This window comes from Coptis chinensis, chromosome 9 (assembly GCF_015680905.1).
Source record: "Coptis chinensis isolate HL-2020 chromosome 9, ASM1568090v1, whole genome shotgun sequence".
In the NCBI taxonomy this organism is placed as follows: Eukaryota; Viridiplantae; Streptophyta; class Magnoliopsida; order Ranunculales; family Ranunculaceae; genus Coptis; species Coptis chinensis.
Genome location: NC_141464.1, coordinates 70113430 through 70131591, shown reverse-complemented (window position 1 = coordinate 70131591; position 18162 = coordinate 70113430). Strand labels below are relative to the sequence as shown.

The following is an 18162-nucleotide window of genomic DNA, read 5'->3' as shown; positions in this document are numbered from 1 at the left end:
TGTATTGCATTGTCATAACTAAGTTTGCGAATGAAAAATGAGGTTTCCTTGTGTTATATAGTCAGTTCCTTTTGCCAAAGACGATCAATCCTATTTTTGGTTTTGAGTTGTTTATTAATTGAATTAGTAGTAGAATATATATATAACGGGAAACTCATAAAAGAACTGTTGAATTCATACAAAGAAAGAATTGTTGTCATTTTCCGAAGACGACAACTATTTTAAATTACCTTGTTACTAATGCTTGTTTATTACTATTTTTTGTAGTAATAATGGCTCCTCGATCAAAGAATGTGAAGAATGTAGTGAAAACCATCTACATAGGTGCTAAGAAATTGCTTAGTGGCGGCAGTAGTAGTTCGGGTCGTGCTGACCTGCCTGAGAAAAAAAAAGAAGGGCCACGTCGGCATCCGCCCGTAGAGGGGATCAAGAAGCCACTGATCCGAGTAATGTAGTAGGTGAAGGTGATTTAGAAGTAGTAGAAAAAAATAAAAGAATAAGGAAGGAAGAAATAAGGGCTCCTATTATAGATGAGGACGTAGATTTAGATTTAGATGAGGATGTCGATGTCGATGTAGTTCTTCCTGAGAATTTAGATGGTGGTGATAGTGAAGAGGAGGATGATGATGGTGATGAGGAAGGGGAAGGGGAATGGGAAGAGGAGGATGATGATGGTGATGAGGAAGGGGAAAAGGAAGAGGAGGATGCTGATGGTGATGGTGATAACGAAAAGGAAGGGGAAGGGGAAGAGGAGGATGGTAATGAGTCTGGTGACGACAATGAGAAGGGGGACAAAAAGGATGACGATCTGGAGGAGGTTGACGATGATTTGGATAAGGATGGCAATGAGGAAGAGGATGATGATGATGAGGAGGAGGAAGCGGTGGAGGAAACAATGGAGGCACTGGTGGTACGTCATGTTCAAACTTTTGTGAGAAAATCGAAGAAAGACAAGGAGTACCAACTAGGCACATATGTGGTGGCCCGACTAGAGTGCTAGGACGTGTCAAGGACTAGCTATTGTATGACTATGTTGTACACGTTGCTCGCGATATTTGGGAGGGGCATGTAATATTGATATTAATTAGTACTTTAATTTTATTTTTTTTACGAAATTAAATCTTCTCCTCATTGACTCTTTGTTGTCTTTATTGTTTTAGGAGTGCGGAGTTTTGAAGTGTGGTCAGCACTTAACCAAGCTAAATCAATGGAATCTGGAGTCAGAATTTAAAAACTCTCCTAGATTTGAAAACGAGCTCAGAAGGACAGGTTTGTATGATCTTGTGATGGGAGTATACGAGCATCAGGATTCAGTGTTGGTCTCTGCGTTTGTGGAGAGGTGGCATCCGGAGACCAACACATTTCATATGCCGTTTGGGGAGATGACTATCACTTTGGATGATGTCTCCCAGCTCTTAGGAGTCTTGATAAAAGGAAGAGTTGTGCAATGGAACATTGATATGAAGTTGGAACAGACTCAGAATATTCTTAACCGCGCTCTTAATATATTGTTAGGAGTGATTAAGGAGGAGTTGGAAACTAGCCACTTCATATCAAAAGTAAGGTTACAATTCATGAAGCATCACATGGATGGGAAAGTGCATGATAGTGTGATTAAAGTAAAAGGGGGTGTGAAGCAGTCGTCGACTTTGGTTGAGGTACAGCGTACTGTCAGAGGTTATTTGTTATTCTTTTTTGGATGTACTCTCTTCCTCGACAAGTCTGGGACTGTAGTGCCTGTTTGTTACTTGAGGTTGTTGTTGAAGTTTAGCGAGATCAAAGACTATGCGTGGGGTGCAGCAATACTTGCATACTTGTACCGTGGTCTTGGGGCTGCCACAGGTGGGAAAGTCAAAGGCATTTCAGGCTATTTCACTCTTTTACAGGTAAAATATTTAGTTTTTTCGTTTATATGTTAACCCTTTATCTTATTAGTATTTTAATTGTGTGTGTATTTTCTCATCTAGGCATGGATCTACGAGTACTTCCCGTGTTTTAGGCCAATCCCAAACCTGGAGTATGAGTTGGCCCAGCCTCGATGTCGTAGGCACTCAATTGCCGCTCCGCACTATGTTAACACAAAACATGCATTGCAGTGTTTTTGAAAATTTCTTAATGAGACAACTTGTTTAATGGTAAGTATATGGGCTTGTTTTATATTTTATTGATTAATTGATGGTTGGAGTATGTGATTACTGATTTATTCAACTTCTCATATGACAGGTTGAATGGTGGCCCTACAACAATGTTAGAGCTTTACGCCCGGTGGATGATATTGTTTATTTTGAGGGCTTTATATGCTTTTTTGGTGTCGTGGAGCTTTATGTTGTATGTAAGGCGGTCCGTCAGTTGGGTCACCTGCAGCTTATACTCGCCAATCCTCCACAGCCAAATGTCACGACAATAACTACCAACGGACATGGGTATGAGGTCAAATGGAATCTTGCTTTGGCATATTGGACCACATGGGAGAATCATGTGATTCAACCCCAAAATCGAGGACCCCCGGCAAGTTATCCATGGGAGTGTGAGTTTGGCTACATGAAATGGTATGAAATGAATACTCACATTCGAATGATAAATCCTCAGCTTTCTATTCATTTCTCCCTGCAGACATTTCCTAGTTCCTTAGGAACTCGACTGGTGAGTTTTGGGCTTTTAGAATTGTAGTTCCACTCTTTTAAAACTGTAAATGCTAAATTAGGTTTGTATTTCTTTTTATAGAGCAACGTTCTCAATGAACATGCTTGAGAAAGGTCTGCAATTGGGTGGGCCTGAGATTCCCAAGGAAGCAAGGAGATCATTCCACGAAGCGGAAAACTTGACCGGTGCAAATTTATTTGTGGGCGTTACCATCGTGATCGTGTCTAAAGTTGGATTAGGGTTTGTATATAGATTAGGGTTTGGTTAGGAATTAGGGTTTGAAGTTGGATTAAGGTTTGGTTAGATTAGGGTTTGAAGTTGGATTAGGGTTTGGTTGGAATTTGAAGTTTGAATTTATATGTTTGAAGCTCTTTTATATGAATTTCAAATTTGAAGTGATGTATATAAATTTGAATATGAAAATGTGTGTTTGAATTTGAAATTGAATTTGAATATGAATTTGAACTTGAATTTGAGTTTGAGTTTGAGTTGGAATATGGTTTGATGTATATGAATATGATTTGATTTTGAACGTGAATTTGAGTTTAAATTTGAATATGATTGTATGTGTATGAATATGAAGTTGAAGTTATGTGCGTATATGAATTTTGTTTGGATATAAAATGAACTAAATCAAATAGTAAATTTGCTTCGATTTTGGTCCAAACGACCCACCTAGGTCGTACATAACCATAGAAAATGATACCCACATATCGTTCACAGATGAAACTAGCCTTAACGACCTCTTCAGATCGTTGGTCTATAGAGCCAAACGATCTGATGGGGTCATTTAGGCCATACTTGAAGCGGTCTGAAGAGGTCGTTTAGAGTGACTCTGAGCGGTCTGCCAAGATCGTTTAGAGTGATTCTGAGTGGTTTGACAAGATCGTTGAGAGTGAAATTCAAATTCAATGACAAATTTGAATTCAACGTTAAATTCAAATTCAAATTCATATTCATATTCAAATGTCAACGTCAAATTTATTTTCATATGTCAAATTCGAATTCAACGTCAAATTCAAATTCAAATTTAATGTCAAATTCAAATTCAAATTCAACGTCAAATTCATATTCAAATGTCAACATCAAATTCATATTCATATGTCAAATTCAAATTCAAATTCAACGTCAAATTCATATTCAAATGTCAAATTCGAATTCAACGCCAAATTCAAATTCAACGTCAAATTCAAATTCAAATGTCAAATTCGAATTCAACGTCAAATTCAAATTCAAATGTCAAATTCAAATTCAAAGTGAAAGTGAAATTCAAATGTCAAATGTCAAATTCGAATTCAACGTTAAATTCAAATTCAAATTTCAAATTCAAATTCAACGTCAAATTCAAATTCAAATGTCAAATTCAAATTCAAATTCAAATGTCAACGTCAAATTCATATTCAAATGTCAAATTTGAATTCAGCATCAAATTCAAATTTCAAATTCAATGTCAAATTCAAATTCAAATTCAAATGTCAAATTCAAATTCAACGCCAAATTCAAATTCAAATTTAACGTCAAATTCATATTCAAATGTCAAATTCAAATTCAACGCCAAATTCATAACGAAACCCTAATCTATATACCAAACCTTAATCCCTAATCCCTAACGAAACCCAATTCCTCATATACAAAACCATGAAGCCAATGCCCACACCAATGGAATTTCTTATAGAACTTAGAGATCAAAACATGCATAAATCAACATTATATAACATTATACAACAAAATACATACAGGCACTAATTACAAAACACATCAGAAGATGTCTTACTTACATGAACAAACAGCATTAGACATCTCTTATATGAATAGACAAAATAAAGATCTCTTATATGAACAGACCAAATAGAGATCTCTTACATCAACAGACAACATAATTTACATACATCAAACACCTAATTAAGGGTAATTAAACTACAACCATCCAGCCAATGCCCACACCAACCAACAAACTCACAATTGAGAACAACATAATTTTGGCAGTAAAAATGTTTTTCTTCATTGAATCATTTTCCTTCTTCAATTCAATACTCTTTAAAAGTTTTTTTTTTCCTTCTCTGCATTTGACTAATATTTCCCTGATATCGGTCATTAAGTATCTCTAGCGTTTCATTGCAACGTTGAAAATCACTCAATATATTAGTGCGACTCGGCATATTAGTGAAGCGCAGCTCGTCAAGATGGGACCAAGATTTAGGTGAGATGTGGCTACACTGACCTGGATTGACAGAGGAATCAAACATATCTGTCTTTGTTAAAGAGGAATTGACAAAAGTTAATTCTTAGGGTTAGGGTTCTAAGTTCTAAGGTATGTCTTGGTTCTAAGTAGTTGGGTTTCTTTTTCGTGCTGTGTTAAAAGATATTAAGTGAGAAATACAAATCGAAATCTAATTATAAATATCTAGAATGTTGGTCCAAACGACCCAGTGAGGTCGCAGAGAAGTATTAGAAACGATCTCTTCAGACCGCTCATCAGCCCTCTAAACGACCCCATAAGATCATTTTTAGGTCTATATCTCAGCGATCTGCAGAGGTCCGTTAAGGCTAGTTTTGTCTGTAAACAATATTTGAGTATCATTTTGAATGCTTTTGTGCAACCTGGGTGGGTCGTCTGGACCAAAATCTAATCAAATTTTTTATTTGATTTTAGTTCATTTCATATCCAAACCAAATTCATATACACATATATCCAACCAAATTAAAACTCAAATTCATTTGATATCTAACGAAACCTTAATCAAACTTCAAACCAAGATCATTTCGTATCCAAACCAAGTTCACATCATATCCAACCAAATTCAAATTAAAATTCACCTTCAAATTTCATATTCAAATTCAAAGTGAAATTCAAACGCACATTTTCATATTCATATACAAACACACATAACATGAAATTCAAACGCACAGAACCAAAATCCAAATTCATATACATAACTTCCCAGCTTCATACATAAATGATTCTAACACAAATGATTCTAACTTCAAATTTTAAATTCAACTTTTTCACCATCTCTATCTTCGTTATCTTCATCACTATCTTTATCTTCATCGTCGTCATCTCTATGATCGTCTACATCCTCAATCTCCTCATCAATAACTGTCAAGTAAGAAAGTGATGACAAATGTCAATTTTATAGTGAACTCCAAACAAGAAAATTTAGTAAACTAGGAATGAATGAAAACTACGGAAATCACTTTACTTACTTATCCCCTTCTTCCTAATTGGATTTAGTGGACAATTGTGCTTGTCGTGATTAACACTAACCTGGTTACAACTAGTACATATCCAGCCTATCTTCCCTTTGGTAGCTTTTGCAATACCTTTCTCTAAACCTCCTTTGATTCTAGTACTACTTTTGTAAACCTTCACTTCCTTTTTCCTTCCTTTAGTTTGTGAGATGTTGGGATTCATAAGTAATACTTGAGAGGCATCAATTGCAGGTTGTGAGTTTTCATTGACAGTGCATGAATCGACAACTGAAATCTTGGATCCATCGTTAGTATTCTTTATTTCCTTGAGCTCCAATGATAGTGCTTGTAATATTTTCAACATCAATTAGTAAGTCTCATCTACTTCAGCTGCTTCATAGACTAATTGATTGGCAACCATCTGAAGTTGGGTAGTTCCCAGTACCTCAGAACTCTCATGGCCACTTACTAGTCCATCGTCATACTCAGTTCTATATTTGTTAGCCCCTTTCATCCATCTCTTTAGAATAAAGTGATCGGGTATCTCTATATCACAACACGGAAAAACCTTTACAAGGTGTCCACAGGGTATCCCTAGGAACTCAAAAAGTTTGCATTCACAGTTACCTTCTTTTGTGGCTGAGTTGAACTTCACCTTCCACTCACGCTGATCACCTACCACTCGAGACTTGTACGTGTAGGTCGTGTAGCCATCACTACCCTTTTCATCATCATCCAAGACATACTCAGCTCATGCTTACTCACATTCTTTCTTGAACCTATCATACGTATTCCTCGTATACACTTTTAATGCACTCTTCAAGAGAAAGGCATTACTATTGACGATGCGATCTGAGTGTTCTGTAGTATAATCCTCTCTTTTTTCTCTTTGAACAATTCTACTCAAACACCTATCATTCTTTAATACAAACTCTCTAAGAGTTGTAGTTGAACTAAAAAAATTCTTATATATAAAAAGAATTCATACCTTCGGAACGCCCTGTAGTATTAGTGTCAGCATAGAAAGTTTCCAAGTGATAAATCGTTGCCCATTTTTCTCGAATCTCATATAGTCCTATGAGCCATTTATTATTCACCAACTCATATGTAGACATCAATTCCTTCCACTTCATTTTGAAAGCACTAGGAATATAAGTTTCCTGAATACACATTTTGATAGCTTTTTTGAAAGATGATTTCTTGAAATAAACATGCGGAAGTTTTTCAAGGAATTTCTTCAAAATGTGCCATAAGCAAAATTTATGTCGTGTATTTGGGAAAACTTTCGCAACAACCACCGTCATAGCTCTGTCTTGATTTATGATGATTGAAGATGGGGCATGCCCGCCTATGGCTGCAAGCCAAGTCTGAAAACCCCACTCAAAAGAATCTTCGGTCTCATCCAATAGGAGTGCACAACTAAACTGGATTGATTGCATGTGGTGGTTTACTCCAGTAAACGGTGCAAATGGCATTTCATATACGTTCTTGCAATATGTGATGTCGAAAAAAGAACCTCACCAAAATACTGAAACTGTATACGTGAACGACCATCTACCCAAAAAAAATTAATTGCCCGTGCTTCGCTATCCATCTGTATTGCGTAGAAGAAATTAGGATCTTCTATACTCTTCTTCTTAAAAAAAAAATTAATTAGCACTGCGGTAGCATCACCTTTGACAGGTTTCTTATACTCCTTCGATTGACCTAAGTGGTTCCAATAATCTCTATCAAAAAAACCATTTTGTGGTCCGTCAAGTATATTAGCAACTTTATTCACAGGTATGCCTTCATCACGAAACGAGTCAATTAATATCTTAGCTGCAACAGGCAAATTTTTGCAAACGGGCATGCACATCCTTTTCGTCGGACTAACAAGGTTGTGATTATGCGCACCAACATACTTCACCACTTTCCATAATCCACTAACTTGTTTTGTCACTCTCATTGTTGCTAAACACTCGCATTTCACCGTATTCATGTTTCTCCTCTTGTTTATTACTTCTTTCTCGAACCCTACTTCTTTCTCGGACCCCTTATCTGTTCCTTTTTTTCACTCGTTCTATGTAAGTCCCAAAACGCTTGCAAGTCATTTGACAAGTACTCACTTCGTCTGAATGTGGAATTCTTTTTTGGGTACTTCGAGTAACAGCACTAAATCCCAATACTTTTCCGTAGTCTATATAAAATTGTTTCGCATTTTCCAGACTTCTAAAATTTATCCCAAAATACGGAATCTTTTCGCTATCAACTATGTCTATGTCATCTTGAGTTGGATGAGAAGACGAAGCGGCCTCATTTTCATTTTCCTCAAATACTCCAGTATGAAAAAAGATGTCATCTATTGATTCTATATAAAACATGATAAGAGCCCAAAACTGTAGTTTTAACCCCTTAACCATCATACTTTTAGACCAATTATGTGAGTAATAATTAAGAGTTAATACTGATTACGTGTTTTTATGCATTTCAGGCTTCAAAGTCTATTATGTGCAGAAATATGCCACTTTAGCGAGATAAAGGAGCAAAGGTCGGTTGCTAAGGAGTTCTGTGAATAAAGGCCAAGATTCAAGGAGACAAAGCCTTTGTAAAGCCCGGTCAAAAGCTGAAAAGTCAACACAGGCAGAAATAGTGCACAAGTCAGCAGAACTTCCGAAGGCCGTATCTTTGGACTCAGACTTCGGAATTGGGAGTATCTTATGTCAAAACGACCGGCTCGGAAAGAGCTTTCCAATGGTCCAAGCCTTGACCCAATCAGAGGAGCAAAAGTGGACGAAATATCTATCGAAGCCAACTGCAGTTGAAGAGCCCATTTTGGACTAAAGAAATTGGGTTTTTGGCCCGATTTTCCGGCCCAAAACCTGGCTCCAAGCCCATGCACGATTTTTGGATCTGAAAGTATAAAAACAAAAGCTTGACTCTTTGTTAAGGGTAGATAGTTAGGTTAGAAAATAAATTAGGTTAGGATAAGAAAAGTAGCCATTAAACTTTAGTTCTAGATCTAGTTTTAGATTAATTAATTAGTTTATTTCTGGAGTATTGAATCATTGTTTTTATTGTTCATTAGATTAATAAGTAGTTGTTATTCATTCAATCATATCTTGTTCTTATTGTTCTATTAGATTTATAAAGTTAATTACTTATTCCATAATGACATGTTCTTATTATTGTTCTTGTGTTGGGAATGGTAGTATAGAAATTTCACATCAAATTATTACTCTCACCATTGTTCCTTTTGGGTTTGATTAGTTGAATTCAATTTAAGTCTAGACAGTTAAGAGTGGAACGAATCCTTACTCATTATATTGCATGATTATGTTTTAAGAGTAAGAAGAATTGATTTAAACGTAAGAACGGTAGGATTACGTATTAGTGTTCTTAACATTAATATTTAGGATTTTACTATTTTTACGATTATCAAAACACAATAGATAATCAGTTGAAAGCTACAAAAGTAAAAAAAAAAACAAAAACAAAAACAAAAAAAAATCATCTTAGAGGATTTTAATCTAGTTTGAAATCAACATCAAATAATTTCGAAATATAACTTGGCAATATAAGTGGGATGCAAACAACTCTGTCTGTTCAATATAAGTATGCAAAAATCAATGTTTGCTCACCTAAATCATTCAATGTTGCCATCTATTCCATCTCTGTTTCTGGCTGGCAGGAAGCTGGACAGAGTTTAAAGGTTTGCTGGAGAAGAGAATTAGTAAGAATTGGTTTGCTGGTTTAGTGGAGAGAGTTAATTCTTAGTTTTTAGTTAAGGGTTTGATGAATACAATAGGGGTTGGCGAGGTGTTCTTTTTGTTTTAATTTTGTTTTGTAGTATTTTTTGTTTTGTTTTATTACAGACCCTTAGATCTTGAGATGATCTCGCGAGGTGAGTGGCCACGATCTTGAGATGATCTCGCGAGGTGATGGGGTCGTCTAAGGCAAAATGTCTACGGCATGGTAGGTCGCTTGGCTGCATACCTAAAAAATCTGATGGGGTCGTTTAGGTCTAAAGCCAAGCGGTCTGCGTGGGTCGTCAAGGGCAAATATCTCTGGAAACGATTTCTTCACATCGTTTTGAACACTTCAATGCAACCTAACTAGGTCGTTTGGAGCAAAAACTTGCAATTTTCAACTTCAACTCAAATGAATATGGAGTGATGTATATGAATATGAATTTGAACATGAATTTGAATATGGTTTGATGTATATGAATATGAAACCATATTCCAAATTCATATGGGGCCCCAATTCATATACATAACTTCAAATTCCAAATTTATATTAAAATAACTTCAAATTCCATACATTCGTATACATCAATTTTACACCCATACATTCATATACATCAAATTTATACCAAAACCAAAACCTTAATCCATATACAAATAGGAGCATTCATTTCTTTCCCCCTTCTTCTTTTATTTTGCTCTACTTAAATCACCTACACCTACTACATTACTCTAATCGGCATAATCTGTTTGTCGTGTCAATCCCCTCTACAGACAGATGCCGAGGTTCCCCTTCATTTTTTCTTAGACAGGTCACCTCGACCCGAGCTACTACTCCCGCCACTAAACAATTTATTCGCACCTGTGTAGATGGTTTTTGCTACAAAAAAAAATCATAAACAAGTATTATTAACCAAAAGTTTCAATCTAATAATATGAAAACAAGCTTCATCGATAAAACGAATATGAAAACGAAATATAATCAATTAGAGAGAGTTTCAAATATTAACAGGGACGACGAAACAAAACAAGATGGGTTTCAATGAAACTTTCAAATATTAAGAGCATCACCAATGGGATTGTGTAAAGCATTTTTAGTGTAAATCTAACATCCCACACTTTTAGTTTAAAAATGTGTAAACACATGTTTTAAAATGAAAATAGTTTTACACATTTTAACTCAATTAGTTTTAACTACCCACTACTTGAAAAATGGGACTGATAAGTTTGGGACATTCTCATTATTTTAAACCAATAGGAAGCCAACACCACTTCTTTTTACACATTTTGCAAAAAGTTACATTGGCTTACTATTGAATGTGTTTTTTAACCCATTTAACTCATTGTGTAAATCTCTTTTAAAAACACATGTGGCTCTTATGTGGAGCCTATATGGCTATGTAAATTTACACAACCCATTGGTGATGCTCTAACAAAAGAAATTTAATATTACGTCATTCTAATTTTATAAAATTTTCAGCAGAGTTTCCTTTGTAATTTCAACATTTCAAATACCTAACCCTGTCATAACCTAAAAATCAAAATAATATAATCCTCATTGATCAACCCTTCCAAGCTATATATCTAACCTAACTTTATACATGACGGTGATAACGTATAACAGCTATATATAGTTTTCTTTTCAAAATATTGATCATGTATGTGTTGAATTCCCAAATTTCCAACTAATCAAAACCACAACAACCTATGACTCCCAATCGGGCACAAGGAACTATGTATAAAAGACTTGGACCTCTGCTCTTGAATGATCTCTACTCATTGTGGGGCAAGATAACACAAAATTGATGAGCTAATATTTCTTCCAAAAAGGTTAAAATGTTGTGTAATGAAATGGAGACATTGTACCCATGAAGGCATGTACTTTGGCAATTCTCAGCCGATATGGTTTGACGATATCGTCAACTCGTCTCGTTCATTGACATAGCACAAGGTCCAGCTAGGGTATGATCTAATCATTCTCCGTCTATAATTAGTCTTTTGATGCTAACAATAGCTATGTAACTTGTTGTTTGGCTTTTATCAAGGTGATGCACTCATGACAATATGCTATGTGGCAGTGTGCAGGTAATGGGCAGTCAAAGGTTTGGAAGTCCATACTTCAATGACATACTAAGATCAGCCAAAACACCATTGGCCAATAGCTTTAAAACGAGATAAATCCAAAAAATTCCAAGCAATCTATAACTAATAATAAAACGTGTACCTTCTTCTGTTTGCACAATAACAACATTGTTCAATATCTCATTTGCCTTAATCGAATTCTCAACTGCGTGATCTCATTTTCAATAGTAACAAACCTCTCTAGCACTTCTGGCATACTAACAAACCGTACAAATCTACACCAAAAAAAACATATTCAAAACTTCCCAATCTTTTTTCAAATACATTAAATCATTACAAACAGTTTTTTTTTTAAAACATTGCCTTTCCAAAGTGCCTTTAGTAAACCAAGATGAATCAAGTAAAGGTGGTCGTAAAGTAATGGAATAGCCTCCCTTGGGGATCTGTTCTTTTGCATATTTAAGATGTGTAATGAATGGTTCAAATAGTCCAGAAGCTATTTTCTCTTTCTTATTACTTCTAGTAAACACAAAAAGATCACACCTACATAGTACAATACCACAATATAAACAAACGTAACTACACATGCACTAGATCAAAGATTGTAAGTAAGTACCTGGTTCTGGTTGGTGTAAGTTGAAACAGAACATAGTCAAGACGAGTTGATGAATCCATAGTTGTGTAAAGAAAGAGAAAGTGGGATGTTGGAGATTTTAGACGAGGAAATGAGGTAACGGTGAAGTCATTTGTTCATAAGATTCTTTGACAGCAAGAAGTGATGAAGAGGTTTTTTTAGGATGACATAAGATCATAAGATCGTTTTAAAGGTTTGGTTTGAGAATTTAGTTTGAGAATTTCGATTTGGAGTGGGTACAGTGGGAGCGAAGGGTTTCGATTTAGTTTATGTGAAGGGTTTTTGTTGTTTTTTTTTCTCTTTTAGTTTGTTTTAATTTCGACTTTATATTTTTTAGATGATCTCGGATTTTTGAGTGGGTACGATTTGGAGTGGGCGAAACTGGGAGTGGGTGTATCCCTCCCCAATTAATAATATTCCAATGCTAAAAGGACGTTACCATTATTTTATTTTTTTATTCTTTTGCGCAACCTTAAATAAATTAAAAATCAATTTCATCACTAAATTAAAATACAACAAATTGCAACTGCTGATAACGGTGATGATGCTAGAGAAATGATGCTTTTAATTTTCAAGAAAATAGTCTAGAGGACCAATTTCGGGCCAAAATCACTCTCTATGGCAATTCTTTTTCAAAATCACTCACAATGATATTTTTGGGTGAAAATAACTTGTAAGAACAAATCATCCGGATTTGAAATAAATATTTTACGATTTTGCTATGAACAATGAGTGTTCATACCTTATGTTGATGTATCAACAGTGATTGTTCATACCCAAATAGGTGAATGTACCTCATATACCATGTTGATATATGAACAATAATTGTTCATAGCTCATGTTGAGCAGTTGAAATATGAACAATGATTATTCATACCCCAAATATGTATGAACAATAATTGTTCATACTCTAATACGTGTCTTTACTGATCATATATTATGTTGAGGTATGAACAATGTTGATATATGAACAGTGATTGCTCATGCCCCAAATAGATATGAACAATGATTGTTCATACTCCAATAGGTGTTATTACTGATCATACATTATGTTGAGGTATGAACCCAAATAAGTATATTCATTGGGTTGTTTCGTTTGGGTCAGACTGTTTATTATTTGGTATCAAGAGTATACTTGACCTTTTATCTACCCCGTTTTTGTGAGTGATTAAAAAAAAATAGTTTTGAGAGTGATTTTTCCGTCCGTTTTGTCTATATGATTGTCTATGAGAGTTTAATTTTATTTAGAGCCTGGCTATCCGAGGGATATCCCTATAGAGACTCTAAAACAGTTGGATCGTCTCACATCTCAACAGCTGGCAAAAAAAAAGAAAAAAAGGAAGGAGAATCAGGAAATAAAAAAGAAAGAAAAAAGAAGGGATAATTTGAAATACCCCCTGCTTTTTTTTTTTTTTTTTTTTTTTTTTTTGAGATACCCCCTATTTTCAAATTCATTTGATATCTCCCCCTACTGATGACACATTTATCCGACACAATGACGTGGCAGATGATACACGTCTTGTATCATCGTGATATATGTCATGTATTATCTACCACGTCAATTTCCTGTGTCAGTAGGAGGTATATCAAATGAATTTGAAAACAGGAGGGTATCTCAAAAAAAAATATACAAAACAGGAGATATCTCAAATTATCCCAAAAAGTAACGATAGCCCCGCGCTCTTGTTTTTTAAACCAAAAATTACCCTGAGGACTGCTGCACCCAGTTTAAAGTTCAAACTTTAAACAATCACCATGGGCCTTGATCAATAATTATCCTTCATCGGCCTTATGAGAGGGCTCATTAATAATTATACTAAGGAATCTATAGAGATGAGGTCATGAAGCTCATAATTTATAAACACCACCAATTAAAAGTTCTGTTGGAGTTCTAGTCAATCTATCCGATGATGGAACCTGGGTATGTTTTAAACAATTTGCAGAGAGAGATGTTTAGGGTGTTGACGTGGCAATCAAACCACTGCATCTCTCGCAAAAAATACACAAATACGGAATACCAATTGCATCTTAAAGAACTTAGCAAAAACAAAATTGCATCTTTAGAGAACTATGTTTTTTAGTTAATATTCAAAAGACTAGGTACATAATTATCGACAATAAATAGAATAATAAAATCACGTACACTTAATCCATATTGTCAGTTGCACAACAATGATCCGTGTGATTCTTCAAAACTATCCCAGCTAGTAATCGTATATGTGAATAATCTACGGGACCACACAGGGCCCTTTTACATACAATCTATCTAATAAAAAGCAATGGTGTGGAGCCCACAGGGACTCTATCTAATGGTTCTTTATTATTTTTTTTAAAGTTGTGATACGTAGATCCAAGTGTTTGGAGAGTTTGTGTAATTTTGTTAAGTGTAATCAATACTTATGGGATCTATCCAAAAATCAACCAAAAGTCAACAATGCGGTACCGCTGACTTATAAATTGTTGGCCAAATTTATAAACCGTTAAGCCTCCAATTGATTTGGGCTTATAGATAATGGGTAATTGGGATTGCCTCATGGGGTAGATTTATAAATTGAGTTGTTTATTTGTCTTGTGCGAATATATTTTACGCTTTAAGATGCATTAAGACGCTTTCATGACGAAAAAAGCGATGAGTTGTCGGGGTAATGTCGCAGGCGCGTCGAGGTCTCGCGGGCCGTAGCCACAGACATACCCTAGTGCCTAATAAGTTAAACGAATTTTAATTTTACATAGGCTATTATTATATATATAGGTGATTAGGTGCAGTGGGAAAACTCGACTAAACACAGTCAGATTGGAATTACTACCAAGACATGACCTCCGCTAGGTAATACACAGAAGGTCAGTACTAATTGAGAAATTCACGAGACATTCCATGTGAGTGTCCTTTTGGATTTATGTCCTTATGGTATGAATGTACTTAATGGTACAGCCATTGTAAGATTCTATTAACAATGGTTCGGATGAATTTCAATTCCACAGAAAAGAAACGAAAATCAAAAGTAGAATATGCTGAAGTGTCCTTCGAGTGGTCCTAGTCACCACGGAGTCTTGCCCGCACTAGTCATTTCTCACGGCAGTAAGCATGGGAGCAAGGAATTAAATTTTGTTTTCAGTTATTGTTTCTGTGACCAAAAATATAGAAATTTTTGAGAAATTTTTGCAAAAAGTAAGAAAAAATATGCGAATACATCAACAAAAAAAAATGGCGTAGCAACTTTTCTTTCAAATTTAAATCTCTATACACTAAAAATAACTAAAATAAACAATTCACTTTCTCAAAATTAACAATCCGCTCAAATAGACATATATGATATATCTCAATAATCAAATGTGCCTCCATAAAAAATTGAAAATTAAAAATTAAAAGGTTAAAACAACAAAGATAGCAAGGTGAATACTAAATGTTAAATGCTTGTTTGAGAAAGATTAGGTCTAACTAGTAAATACTAAATGCTAAATGTTAAATTGACAAAAATAATTAAACCACTATTTAAATAATTTATTGCACTTGTTACTATTCGAAATTTTCTATAAATTTCGTGAAAAACTGTATATTAGACTATTAGTGTACAAAATGAACAAAATCGAAAAAATAGTCAAAATTTTGGTGAAATTATGTTGAAAACTTGCAAACAGAAAATGTAGGGTTCGAAATATTTCTATGCCCACCGAAAACAAAAAAATTCGTGAAAATTTCCGAAATTTAGTTCTTGCCTGGGAGTAGACTATCGCTCCAGTCTTCTTCAATCTTCAGGCCAACTGTTTTTTCTCATTCTCATTGTTGTGTAGTGCATTCTGTATTCGTGTGTGCATGTATATTCATTTTAGGAAAGAAATTTGTAACCAGAAAACTTTTGTCAAAATATAGTACGCCAGGAAAGGGTCAAGATGTCCTGTGACTTGACCAAGAGACTCACACTTAATGCATTTGGTTGAAACAAAGAAAAGTGTAAATTAAACTACTATACAGTGTTGAATGATATAGCCCAAAATGTCAAACACCATTTTCTGGTTGTTTTCTTCTTGCACGTTCTATTTCTCACACACACACATATACAAGCCCTATTAGGTCTCTTGTTGCAACTGCTGAGTTTAACTTCTCCATCTTCTATGGCCCACTTTTAGAGATTCTAGATCATGGGTTCCTTTTTCTAGTTTTAAATATATTTTTCCTTATTATAGCCCTATATAAATCTCTTTCTTTTGCTAGCTTTCTCTCATTACATATTTAGTTCACATTTTATTTTTTCCAGTTTACTTCTTGTTGAGTGTACATGGAGGACTCAATGAATGCATCCATGAAGAGAACTCTTTGTTCTAAGGAAACAAGTGTTTGTCCTGAAGAGAGTGGTTGGACAGGTTACTTCGACGATTTTTTCACAAACAATAGGGAACATAGTGGTTATTCTTCAGCTGGATTTGTAAGCACTTCTTTGGTATCTGATGCTGCTTCATGTAATACTGGCTTAAAGTTTTCCGACGATGATTGTGTTGATAGGTCTATGTTGGGACATGATAGAAGCTCAAAGAAACTGAGTTTCAAAAGGAGGAGATCTAAAGAAGTTCATTTAGATGATGATTTGGAGGATACTGCTAGTTCTCCTGTTAATAGTCCTAAGGTATGATAAATGCTTTCCTTACGTTTCTTTCTTTTGTTTATTTCCTCTTGAATTCTCTGAGTTTTTATTGTTAAAGAGTTGAAGTTGAAAACTCTGTTATAATTCTTAACAGGTTAGTGATATGAACCCAAGAAAGAAAGATGGAAATATTGATAATTTTAAGGTGAATTATATTGATAATTCTAAAGTGAATTTTTTTCTAAGTTATCTCTCTCTCTTTTAAGTTTTTCTTTTGGGTGGCACATTTTTCTTCTAATTGTGTTTGTTTGGTACGGTGTCGTTTAGTGATATTGTACGTCCTACCTAACTAAAATTTTCTTTCTGATTTTTGTAGAGCGAAAGTACTTCTGGTCATACATCAGAATTGCAGAGTAATGAGAGGAATGAATTGGGCTTCGGCGTTAACAGAGAAAATGAATATACAGAACTCCAGAAAAGAGGGCTTTGCTTGGTTCCTTTATCCATGCTAGTAAACTATCTTGCGTAGATGCATTTTTTTGCTTCACAAATCCACTGTCCTACTTTTGTGTATATTATAGCATATATCATGAATAATTTCCACAATAGGGGATCCAAACGTTGTATAGATTTGCACATTTTGGTGCAAGTGGTGCTAGTGCATTACACAAAAATTGGATTGGTTGAAGCAGTGTCTGTTACATTTTAACTCAACTATTCAAGAGAAGCTTGGCTTTAGGTTATAAATAACTGCCTAAAAGAAAAAAGGAAATTTAAAGAAAAACAAGTGGATGAATCAAGGACAAACCGCCTAGAAACAACATTTTGGTTTTTCCTAATAATTTATGTAGGAATAACAAAGCCAGCCTCCATGATTGGGAAAAAAGGAAAATGCTCATGATTTCTTGAATCAGAGGCTGCCACTGGCACGCATGCAAATATTGTCGTCAGAATATTCTTTGCCCTATGTAATTACCAAGAGACACGCCATATACCTGTTTTAACTTGCACCACGTACGTGCGTGTGAAACCTGAACCTCATTACCAAACACATCATTAGTAGTTTAGGTCTTTAGGACTTGTCGTTAGCAAATTGAAACTATCAACTGCATAGATTCTATAAACGTACATTTGATATAGCTGAACTTTAGATGTACCTGAAATTAAATTAGCAAAGTCGCTGTTTATTTTATGTATGGATGTAAGAAATGTAGGAAGCTCTCCCCCAATAGTTTTGGAAGTGTATTCTTTTTATCAAAAAAAAATAAATTAAATCAAATTAGATGTTATAATACCAGATTTTAAA

At 34.9% G+C, this 18162-nt stretch overlaps 2 protein-coding genes across 3 annotated transcripts; one reads left to right on the top strand and one right to left on the bottom strand.

The window, feature by feature from the left end:
- Positions 1–11814: 11814 nt before the first annotated feature.
- On the bottom strand, positions 11815–12317 carry LOC147477712 (COP1-interacting protein 7-like). The gene is made up of 3 exons (XM_086586060.1): positions 12259–12317; positions 12006–12185; positions 11815–11917 (listed from the first exon to the last, which is right to left on the bottom strand). The coding sequence occupies exons 1-3, from the start codon at positions 12315–12317 to the stop codon at positions 11815–11817; spliced, it is 342 nt and encodes a 113-aa protein (XP_086442186.1).
- Positions 12318–16338: 4021 nt separating this feature from the next.
- LOC147477711 (vascular-related unknown protein 1-like) lies at positions 16339–17565 on the top strand. Of its 2 annotated transcripts, XM_086583338.1 has the most exons (3): positions 16346–16898; positions 17011–17061; positions 17233–17565. In XM_086583338.1, exons 1-3 carry the CDS (start codon positions 16554–16556, stop codon positions 17383–17385), a joined length of 549 nt encoding a protein of 182 aa, XP_086439464.1. In that variant the 5' UTR covers positions 16346–16553; the 3' UTR covers positions 17386–17565. The 2 variants fall into 2 exon arrangements, with proteins under 2 accessions (XP_086439465.1, XP_086439464.1); XM_086583339.1 differs by lacking the exon at positions 17011–17061 and having other exon boundaries at positions 16339–16898.
- Positions 17566–18162: the final 597 nt, after the last annotated feature.

Coding starts and splice junctions, on each gene's coding strand:
- LOC147477712 (XM_086586060.1), bottom strand. CDS start 12,317: ATGGATTCATCAACTCGTCTTGACTATGTTCTGTTTCAACTTACACCA. Junction 12,186..12,258: donor CTTACACCAACCAGAACCAG/GTACTTACTTAC, acceptor TGTACTATGTAG/GTGTGATCTTTTTGTGTTTA. Junction 11,918..12,005: donor ACTAAAGGCACTTTGGAAAG/GCAATGTTTTAA, acceptor TTTTTGGTGTAG/ATTTGTACGGTTTGTTAGTA.
- LOC147477711 (XM_086583338.1), top strand. CDS start 16,554: ATGGAGGACTCAATGAATGCATCCATGAAGAGAACTCTTTGTTCTAAG. Junction 16,899..17,010: donor CTCCTGTTAATAGTCCTAAG/GTATGATAAATG, acceptor AATTCTTAACAG/GTTAGTGATATGAACCCAAG. Junction 17,062..17,232: donor GAAATATTGATAATTTTAAG/GTGAATTATATT, acceptor TGATTTTTGTAG/AGCGAAAGTACTTCTGGTCA.